The sequence below is a fragment of the Amblyomma mixtum genome, chromosome 5, assembly GCF_055824585.1.
Source record: "Amblyomma mixtum isolate Tamu chromosome 5, ASM5582458v1, whole genome shotgun sequence".
NCBI lineage: Eukaryota > Metazoa > Arthropoda > Arachnida > Ixodida > Ixodidae > Amblyomma > Amblyomma mixtum.
The window spans coordinates 184,343,873-184,354,876 of record NC_143016.1 but is presented as its reverse complement, the minus strand read 5'-3'; the positions used below and the strand labels follow the sequence as shown (position 1 = coordinate 184,354,876).

General features: G+C 45.9%; 1 protein-coding gene across 6 annotated transcripts in view; it reads left to right on the top strand.

The window, feature by feature from the left end:
* The first annotated feature begins 2,966 nt into the window (after positions 1-2,966).
* The window catches only part of LOC149345085 (tRNA-queuosine alpha-mannosyltransferase), a 75,084-nt gene continuing 67,046 nt past the window's right edge, over positions 2,967-11,004 (top strand). For all 6 annotated transcript variants that reach the window (XR_016283247.1, XR_016283246.1, XR_016283248.1 and 3 more), the window contains exon 1: positions 2,967-4,148. Coding sequence is in view for 3 of the 6 variants with exons in the window: in XM_089546427.1 (XP_089402553.1) it covers positions 3,796-4,148 (353 nt within the window). In the remaining 3 variants the exon portion in view is untranslated. The remainder of the gene's footprint in view (positions 4,149-11,004) is intronic.

Sequence of the window (11,004 nt, the reverse complement as noted above, 5' to 3'; positions counted from 1 at the left end):
TTCTTCAGTTGTTGTAGAACGTTGTCGCCGAGCCGCATATTGAGCACGCCGCTTAGCCAGACGTTCATCCCGCTCTTCATCGGTCTCTGTGGCACGCTGAAGCTTTCGCTTCTCGTTCAAATCAGCCCTGCTTCTAGGCGGCATCCCAACACCTGGCCGCCTCGTAAGTGCCCGAAGAGCGAGGCAAGCTCAGCTTTACACCGCTGCTGTAGCGTCACGTGGTCAGCTGCAGCGCCTCTGATGTGGAGCCTCCACCGCCGCGGCCGACCGCGCGAGCCGGCAGCCCATCTCTCCTCAGCTGTGACGTCATGTTGTCACGTGGTCAGCCGCCGCGCCTCTGATGTGGAGCCTCCACCGCCGCGGCCGACCGCGCGAGCCGGCAGCCCATCTCTCCTCTGCTGTGATGTCATGTTGTCACGTGGTGTCACGTGGTCACGCTAAAGGTCAATGGTAGCTCCACCGCCGCGCTCGATGGGCTGTAGTGTAGCTCTAGTAATATGCTTCGCATAAAAAATTCAGGGGGAACTTTGGATCTCTGAAGTGCAGCAAGGCGAAAGCGTTTCCTGAGACGCACTGTTTTTTTCCGCGGTGGCTCAGTGGTTATGGTGCTCGGCTGCTGACCCGAAAGACGCGGGTTCGATCCCGGCTGCGGCGGTTGAATTTCTTTGCAGGAGAAATTCTAGAGGCCCGTGTACTCCCTAGCAAAAAAACTGATAGAAATTTCTACAAGTCTCTTAAAAGTATGTATAGGTCGTACAGGTCCTTCTATTAGTCTGATTTATATTCCTACCTGACCTATAGAACTCTGTACCAGACTGGTAGGGAGCAGATAGATCTCACTGTGCCATGTACAAGACCTGATAAGATGATGTATCAGTCTTTTACAGAAAACAGAGATCCTCATACAAAATATAGAATTCCAACTGACACACTAATAAAGCCCGGTAGAATATTACAGAAGAGGGCAAATACGGGCTGGTTGGTACATGTTTCACGAATTGGAAAAGCGCTGGTGTAAATTCCTAGTCAAGTTTGCTTCAGTTTCGTGTCTTTCAGGAGTGCAGAGATATTTTGCATTTTTTTTCTCCACTTGTTCTGTGGTTGATGTTGATTGCTTTTTGTAGTTTGCTTATAGCAGTTTTCTTTTATTGCCTGCTACTCTGGGCTCCAGCTTTTACTGTTTAATGCGAAAATATTATTCCTGTTTTAAATGTGATCACCCTTCTGCTATTCCTGTTGTGTTCTTGACGAGAAGGTATGTGTTCATTTACAGTGAATTTCTAGTCAGTGGCTCCTTTCGTTTGTTTTATGGTTTACAACTTGCAGGATATGCAGTGTTTTGAAATACTTTCTGTCACTCCTCCTGTTGGTGTGGTTGATTTTTATTGGATTAATACTTTCTTCAGAGCATTTTTTTTTTGTTTCCTGCAGGACAAGGCAGGTGTGAATATGATGTGGGTTTCATTGTTATTCAATGTAAAAACCTTTGCTGTTTTAAATGTGATCAATTTATTAGTCGTTTTTGAACTGCTTGGTACATTAATTTTGTTGTGTAGATTTTTATTATGCATTCCTTCACAAATTGTTTGCTTCATCATTTGAATTATATGTACTGCCTTTTGTGATAATACAGAAAGATTGTTTTTTACTTATTTTCTTGGCTGTCGAGAAAGCTTGTTTCTCCTCGATGCACATACTACACCTATACAACACATATAGGTACTGATAGGCGCCATAGATCTGGTACACTAATACGAATACTCTAATACACTGATAGACTTATATACGCAGAATAACGCTGATACATCCAGAATAGAACTAAAAGGAATTTTATCAGTGTATTAGTTGTATCGTTTCATAATGCAATAGACAGAACTGATAGGATTCTTAACAGTTTATCCTATCAGAATTTTTGCTAGGGTACTGTGCGATGTCAGTGCACGTTAAAGAACCCCAGGTGGTCAAAATTTCCGGAGCCCTCCACTACGGCGTCTCTCATAGCCTTAGTCGCTTTGGGACGTTAAACCCGATAAACCAAACCAAACCACAATTTATTTTATTTTTATTTTGTTTCTTCTCTTATTTTTATTTTGTTTGTTTCTTCTATTTTAATTATGAAACCCATGCATTAGTTCACCAGATGCACCTTTATTCATGCTCAAACCCTGAGCCTTCGTCGCGGAGTGGTATATAGCTTCTCCACTGCAAATACCATAGGCCCTGGTTAGATTCCCAGCCTCGACACTTAAGTAGGGACGCTGAAACGCGGACACACTTGCTAACATTCCTTGGTCACGACAATATGGTCACGACATTTTTAAGGCTTTCGCCTTAAAAATGGAATGTTGCTAGCCGCGGCATCTGCCATCGAAACTTGAGGCACCTAAGCTGCGGCTAGCGGGAATAAAAGGAGAGGGAAAGAAAGAGGTGAGGGATAGTAAGAAAGGATAGCGGTACAATTACAGGCTGGGCGCCTTTTGCGTTTCGTCTCCTTCGAAAAACGGCCGCCGTGCTCGGGTTGGCAGCAGCAACAAAGCGCAAATGAATTTTACGCCCTGTACTTGTACAAAGTGTATATTGCTGCCCTACCCCAATCATTTCTTACTATTGCTCCCTCATTTCTTTCCCTCTCCTGTACTCTGCCTGTCCTTTTATTCCCGCTAGCCACAGCTCAGATGCCTCAATTTCGATGGCAGATGCTGCGGCTAGCAACATATTTATTCTTTCACTCCCACCTTTCTCACTTTCCTTACGGCGTGGTTCGGGTGAACACCGAGATGTGAGACGATTACTGCTTCATTTCCTTTCCTCAAAAACCAAATTACAATTTTCCGCTCTGTCACAGCCTGCTAGCAGCGTTCAAATCACGCGCGCCGGCTGGCAGTATCACGTGGAGAAGCAAGCTCCGCCCCTGATTATTCTCATGACGCCACGCCAGCCGCATGTGCGTAAACGCGCTAATATTAGACAGTTTTAGTATAGCGTACGCAAAACCTTTGCGTACGCAATAAAATAGCGCATGTAGAATGCGCATGCGCAGAACGCTAAAAGAAGCTTAGCGTTTAGCGTACGCACGCAATTTTCTGGAAATAGCGTAGCGTCTTTGCGGGGCTTGCGGAGACAACATGGCGGCGCCCTGTTTGCCCGCTTCGGTTCTAAAATACCTCGTCATTGAGTTATTCGGCGCTCAACTGGTAATAAATGGTGGTATTCGCTTCCGCTTTCTGTCGTTTCACTGGGACGCAATGTTATGTGCGATAACTTGCCGGTACTCTTGAGATAGCAGTCTGTTTTCAAGCCCGTAAGCCTAACAACAGGTTGTGTACACTGTCGTCATGGCAACGGCCATTTTTAGCACTTCTCAAAACGACCTCAATTTTTTTTTTCGACGTGTGGTGGCGCTAGGTACTTACCCAAACGGGGCTGAACCTGGATGTTGTATGTCTACTTAGCGCCTATTGCGGAACGGTCCGCAAACGATCACCTAAAGGTGGTGTTCGCGCTTTGAATTTAGCGTACGCAAACATCTTGCGTGTTGAGTACGCAAAAAACGCAAACGCTATACTAAAACTGTCTATTTAGAAACTGAATGGCGTACATGCAGCAGCCCTTTTCCTGCTTGAAGTCTCAATCTGTTGTGGGCTGTGCGCGGTTTGCCCGGAATTTTTCATTCGGAGTTTACCTGTCTGCGGATCTGCAACAGTACGGCGCGAACTTCGGACGCGGTGGAGTGACGCCGTTCGCGCGGTACTTTGCACGCTCTCCGTCACTCGCGATCGCCGACGGTGGCGGAGGATGTCGGTGCTTTTGTTGGAGCCTTTCTACGGCGGTTCGCACCGGCAGCTGATGGATCTGCTGTGCTCCGAACTGGGGCCACAGGACTGCCGCCTGGTCACGCTGCCAGCCACCAAGTGGCACTGGCGCGCGCGGACGGCCGCGCTGTGGCTGGCCGAGCGCATCGAGCCGTCGGCACAATATCGCGTGCTGCTCGCTAGCGGCGTGCTCAACCTGGCTGAGCTACTGGGGCTGCGGCCGGACCTGGCGCCGTTGCGCAAGCTACTCTACATGCACGAGAACCAGCTGGCCTATCCGGTGCAGAAGGAGCAGCAGCGTGACTACCAGTACGGGTACAACCAGGTAGCCTCCTGGTGAGAGCCATTTCGAAATTGTGGCCTTTGGTGGGAAGTTAGAGCTGCGACGAAACGACGCGTCATCCGGGGACCACTGTCAGCTGAAAAACCACGTAAGCTGTCTCGACTAGAGTGACTGCTGTGAAGAAGGATGTCGTAGTTAAGTGGGCGTCGGTTCCCGCGCAGAGCATGAACACAGCAATCGTGAGGAAAACTCTGCAGATCAGGAAGTAACAGAGCTAAAAGACAGGACATCTACACTTACACGTCCCCCCCCCCCCCCCACCCCCCCCCCACCCCTACCCTCGCCTAAGTAATCTTTTAATCCCTGACTTGCACCGAATGACCCAAACCGCCACATATCTGCTACTTGTCTCTGTAAAAGATTAGCAGGCGAACAGGAGCACCTTTAGTTTGGTGGCATATCATGCATTCTGAGCCACATCATGCCGAAGCTGGTATATACCTGTGGTGAGGCTTTAAAATGAAGGGTAGAAATCACAGGTAGTAATGTTCGGGGTCCTGATCCAGTCTCGGCTGAAGGGCTCCCCATCTGTATACCAGTTGGGGTGCTCAGGGGCCTTTGATTGGAAGGTTGAATCTGGGGCGAAAATAATATAAACGGTGATCCCGGGTTTCCTTCTTCAAAAAGGAATGATTGACCCCTGAAAAGAGGCTGCACTGAAGCAATGCTTGGCAAACCACCTTTCTGAAAGGAAAACTGGAGAGTTTCCTTTCTTGGTCATATGCTGTGTTGGTAAACACACTGCATTGACCGAAGAGTCTGTGTTGTCTATTCCTGAGTGATTACAAGCGTATGACAGGCAAAGTTCACAAAGTGAAATTCCTTTTGTCTAGCGATCACCTTGTCAAAGTTACCTGAAAGAACCAGAGTAGTAACATCGTGAAGCGGCAGACCTTAGCTGAACTTATGTCTCCATGGCACTGTGCAGGAGCACGATGAGTGCACTTGGAATTGATCACTGTCTTGTGCAAAAGACAGATTCTGATCTCCTTGAGGGCGTGTGCAGTTAGGGCATTACTGCTGTATGCCACATCGCGGTACAATGGGGCAGGGAAGAGAAAGTGACATCTCGTACTCATATCGGGCTCACTTTCAGCAATGCACAACTCATTGAGCAGTGCCATCCCCTCCTGCCCTATGCCCCCTATCCTCCCACTTTGCCACCCGGCTATTATTACACATGTCAAAAATGTGGACATGCAACATGAACATGTCAGCACAAACTGACGTGTGCAAAGTGTAGAGAACTTGATCATACCACTGAAAGCTATAACGCCACCCAAACGCAATGCCCAAAGTGGCGTGGACCACACCTGGAGGATTGATGAAATGTGAGCAGCTACGCAGGCACTGCATGCTGGGGGGCTGAGTGGTGCCTAGTGTTGGCAGTATGCAATGCTGACGTGCACCTGCCTCAACCCCCTTCTAGGCCGGTTGTGGCTGCGCAAGTCTTCTACACTCTAGGGCTGTTCTCTGTGCTGGTCTCTGGAGCAGTGGAACCTCCCTCCTAAGCCACCTCCATCTGCGGGGCCTCCACTGGAGATGGTAGATGTGGTACTGTGTCCCATGGCATCAGAGATGCTCAAGGAGCCTTAAAGGGACACTGAGGAGAGCTCTATTAATATTTTTTTAAAAGCAAAATCCGATAGTTCGGCATGTCATGGCTTTGTTGCCACTTGGCCGGCAGCGAAAGATGCATTTATTTCTAAGAAATTTGGATTCGAAGTTGAAAAAGTTTTTCCCGCCGCTCTGATTCAAACTTGGAATTCTTTTATGACGACACACGATGAAGTGACGTGAAACATGACGTGCACATGACGTAACGCAGACTCCGTGATTTCTGGCGGCCAGCAGTGCCGCCTAGCAGCAGCCTAAAAGAAAGCTACCGCTGGCCGCACGTTGAAGACATCTATCGGCTATTGCGGCCATCGCTACCGTCGCTTCGTTTACGTTTGCACCGGCGTTTTGCCAGCGTTACGATGGATCCCGTCCTCAAAGTCGTCAATGAAGTTCTCGCAAATAGACACCTTTATCATACCGTGTACCTTGTTACCGTTAGCGGAATACCAGGAGTCCACCTACTGCCGGTGAGCAGGCGCTGATTGGTCCCGATGCTGCAGGCACGCGTAGCTGCCGGGTACATGGCACCATCTGGCAACGTCAAGGAGATTTGCGCATGCATTGGCTGCGCCTCAGTGATTCGTGGTTTCTTGTGTCCCAGTGTTGCTAGAACCATTGGTTCTAGCAACACTTTTTTGTCCTATGACGTCATCACGCTTGTACTTGCGAGTTTGGCCTGTGGCGGCGATACCTGTATTTTGGTTCTTGCTCTTTTCTATGTTACAAGAGCTTTGTTGCCAATATGAGTGGCGTTTTTGTAATCAGGAGCTGGTATTCTGTCGATACAAGCCAACTTCAATTTCTCCTCAGTGTCCCTTTAAGGGGGGCACAGCTTTGAAATCTCCAAAAAATGGTCAAAAAAATTTATTTTATGAAAATTGTTGTATTTGTATGCCACATTTTTTATGCTGTCCTGAAGTTTTATCGCTGAAATTGACTGGGGAGTGCTCTGAAACAATTGTTCCGTGAACTGCGGCGGCTGTGTGTTGTGGGGAAGCACTTGAACAATGGGCGTTTTTATCCGTTACGGTTTTCTGCCTAGATACTCACCTTGGGGGACAGATTTTTTCACAACTGTGTTATCTACAAGGTTTGTTCAATTAAGACTGATACTGTGAAACATTTAATTGTTAAAATACTTTATTGAAACCTTTTTTCTCCTTCAAGGTACATTCCGTTGAGCAAAATGCACTTCTCCCAATACAGCCATGGGCAGCATAGGGAAAGCAAACGCAAAACTCTGGGAGCCTATACAATAACTCTAACTGCATTGTGGATGGGGCTGCCTTTAAGTGTACCCATTTCCTGGGCTGAAGGCACCAGTGGCTCTGCATCGATGCAGGCTTCCCTGTTTATCTGGCGTGAACAACTCGATCCCGTTGCCAGCAGATGGCAGTGCTTGGTAATGATCATCATCATGATCGGCCTGACTACACCCACTGCAGGGCAAAGGCCTCTCCCATGTCTCTCCAATTGACCCTGTCCTTCGCCAGTTGCGGGCACTGTATCCCCGCAAACTTCTTAATCTCATTCGCCCACCTAACTTTCTGGCGCCCCCTGCTACGCTTGCCTTCTCTTGGAATCCACTCCGTTACCCTTAAGGACTAGCGGTTATCTTGCCTTCGCATTACATGCCCAGCCAAGCCCATTTCTTCCTCTTGATTTCAACTAGGATGCCATTAACCCGCGTCTGTTCCCTCACCCACTCCGCCTCTTCCGATCTCAATGATCAATGGCTGATCAATGGTAATCACTGATCAGTGGTAATTAATGTTCAATGGTAATGATCAATGGCTGGTAATGAAGAGGCCAGTCATCATGTTTCTAGTGCCCATGACCTCTGCGTCCCATCATAGTCCAGTTTTTTCTCAATGGTGCTTGTCTGCTGATTCTCCGGTGGCTCCTTAGTGAGCACCTTAACAGGCACATTGCTTTGGCTGGATCCTTCTCTCAACCTGCATGTGAGCCTGGTAGCACTGGAGGGCTAAGCGCCATTCTGCCCAAACTGCATGTTGGTTGTGCCCTGGCTGCTGAATGCTTGTCCTGACAGTGGCTGACATCTCTCTAGTTCACACTGCTCTGCCTTTGAATCGATTAAGACAGTTTATTTATTTATTTAGAAATACTGCTGTCTAGGAAAAGAGACATAGCAGAAGTGGGTACATACATTAGTAAAAACGAATAACATGAGTAGCATAGAAATAGATAACATAGAAGTATTAAAAACAGATCAACAGGTCGAATTGTCAGGCAACTGAACAACGAACTCTTCAATTGGCAATAAGCGAAGTGAGCCGTCCAATCGATTCCAAATTTTAACAGTTAGAGGGAAAAAAGAAAATTTAATGCAGTCTATATATCACTTCCTCTTCCTGCCTTCCACTGCATCTCAGCATGACTGGTCTCAATGTATTCTGCCGACTTTTTTTAAAGGACTATAGGCATCTAATTTTAGTTGCATGTTTTCTTCTTTAAAATGATGCATTACACATTAGATTACTTGGATCACTGCATGGTATTGGCCTATGACCGTCAGATAATTTATAATCTAATTTCTTTTCTCTTGCTATTTTAGATTCATCAACTGAACAACGGCTGTGACGAGTAGTTGGCATAAGGTAATGTGAGGCATGAAAAAAAACTGTTGTTGAAACAGTGATATACAGTTTCCATTCGCTACAACACTTAAACCTGCCTGCTTCGAGAGCTGCGATGACAACATATCAGCAGCTATACTGCCGTTTTTTTGGGGTCTCACGTGACCTAAAGACCAACTACACATTGCAACCATCATTTTGTTGATGAAACCAAATCCGAAACAGCGTCAAGAAGATATTCAACTATAAACCAGTTGGCGGTCATAGGTGAATGTCACAGTGTGATCCATGTGTATTAATGTCTAATGCATTATTTGAAATAAGGAAACTTGGAAGCAAAAATTTGGTGTGCATAGCCCTCTAAGGCCATAGCCTCAAAGTTGTTGCATCATTTCAATGGAGGCGAGATGCTAGAGGCCCGTGTACTGTGCGATGTCAGTGCAAGTTAAAGAACTCCGGGTGGTCGAAATTTCCGGAGCCCTTCACTACGACATCCTTCATAGCCTAAGTCGCTTTGGGACATTAAACCTGCACAAACAAACAAACAAACAAACAAACAAACAAACAAACAAACAAACAAACAAACAAACAAACAAACAAACAAATCATTGTTTCTGTTTGTCTCCTTTATGCGGTACTACTGCTTTATATGTCATGAAGGTATGAGGTACATTGTACTTATGCACTACGGCGAACAAGCTGGCAAAACAAAGGTCAAATTGCAGCCTAGTTTTTCTTTGTCTCATCCTCTTGGTCATTTGGTGCAGGCCAGTGGGCTGCCGGAATAGGCGGACCACCCAAGGCTCCAGTAATTGCCAGTTTAAATAAAGTTTGCAATCAATCAATCTTGTGCTGATGGCACAGTATGGCACACCTCGTGTCTCTGTGACATACAGGGTCGGTCAAAAGCTCTTGGGTCACAAGGTCTGCTTTTGATACACTTTTTGGGGAATTTGACACCCCCGAATCTCAAAATCTTTGTTGGAGAATGGAGAATTATCACACTCACGTATGAGAACCTAGGAAGCTTCACAGGCATGGAACATACTGCTCAAAAGGAGAGATCATGTAGCCTCACTCTCTTGTAGCGTAGACACGGTTTGGCAAGCTTTGCGTTTCTTGCACTGTTGAGCGGCATTGTGATTTTTTTTTTTCGCATTTTCCTTTACATTTTCTCCCTTCCTTAATTTTTCTTGTGTTTTCCATTCTTTCCTATCTGTTCCCCAGCAACACTTGGCAGGTAGGCGTTGTGCCACTTCTGGTGCTAGTTGTCAGCATGATTCTGCCTGTATCCCTGTGCGTGTTTTGCAAGTTTGCATGAAGAATAATGATCATATAATGATGACAGCACTGGCTTTCTATCTTGTACATTGAAATCTGTTGCTCAGTAATCTTAGTCCAGTGATTAGGGAGAATATGTGTAGATGGAGCAGATTTCATTGATGGAAATAATTGCACAATTGCATCATCCTGTGTGAAATTAATACAGCTAGAAAAGAAAGCTCAGCAGCTTTCTCAGAGCTTTTTTAGTTGACGAAAATTTGTCCTGCTCTGTCCCTGTTTTGTGTTTTGAATTAGTCAGCCTTGCCATGGTGAACTTCATTGGTAGAGTTCCTGACAGATGATAGCCTGAGTTTTCCAGTCTTTGACCGGACTGGAAAACTCTCCCGCTGTGAAGATTCTGAGGGAGCTAATGAGTAATTGCTGCCTTAAATGAACATTACTCAGTAAATGCCAATCTCATTGTACATGGGACTTGTTACAGTCAGAGATTTTATAGTTTTTCTGTTTTATAAATCCTTTTGAATACTGGAGACACTTGTGATTCATTAATTCTAATGGTTAGTCATCGTGCTCCTGAGACTGGAGTTTCGATGACTGTTCCATGCATCTTTGGCGTGTCTCCTTGCATAGCGTGACTTTCGGCGTAAGTATAATATTGTTACCGGCGCAAAACCTTTGCTCAAGGCCAGTGTACACCAGGTGTACCAAGTTGGCTCCCGGTAGTGTCCAGCCGACCCAACTTCCACTTCACTCTCCAAAAACACCCTCCATGCTTCTACCACCTTGTCTTCGCTCGTCCGTGGCTAAAAAAAAATGTGTAAGTCAGCTAAATAGATCAGAGAGGAAGTGCGAGTAAATGATGTCCTAACAGGACATGTAATGCAAAAGTCCCACTCGATAATGTGGATTCCATGTGAAGGCTACCCTAGCAGGGGGAAGCTTATGAGAACAGGGTAACCTTAGGTGGTACAGAACAGGGTTAAGGGGGGACACTGGTCTTAGACCTATTTTCCTTACTTTTATCCCAATCCTAACGAAACTGTACCACCTTGCTCAGGTTATTATACTGATCTCAATAATGCAATTACCTTTCTCATAAACCAGTCGGTTCCCAAGATAATCAGTCTTAATTAGTCATTCATTAGTACCTCGGTGCAAAAAAAACTGTTCAGTAAAAAATCATTTTTAATCCATGGCTACATAGTATGGTGAGTAAAGAGTGCAATAATCAAAACCATTTTTCCATTTTACCCTCATTAGTAATTTTACAGCACTTCGAATATCAATGTTCAAGGTGTGATTGTAAATGCATCGGTAAACTTTGCGAAATTATAAATTTTTGAATTGT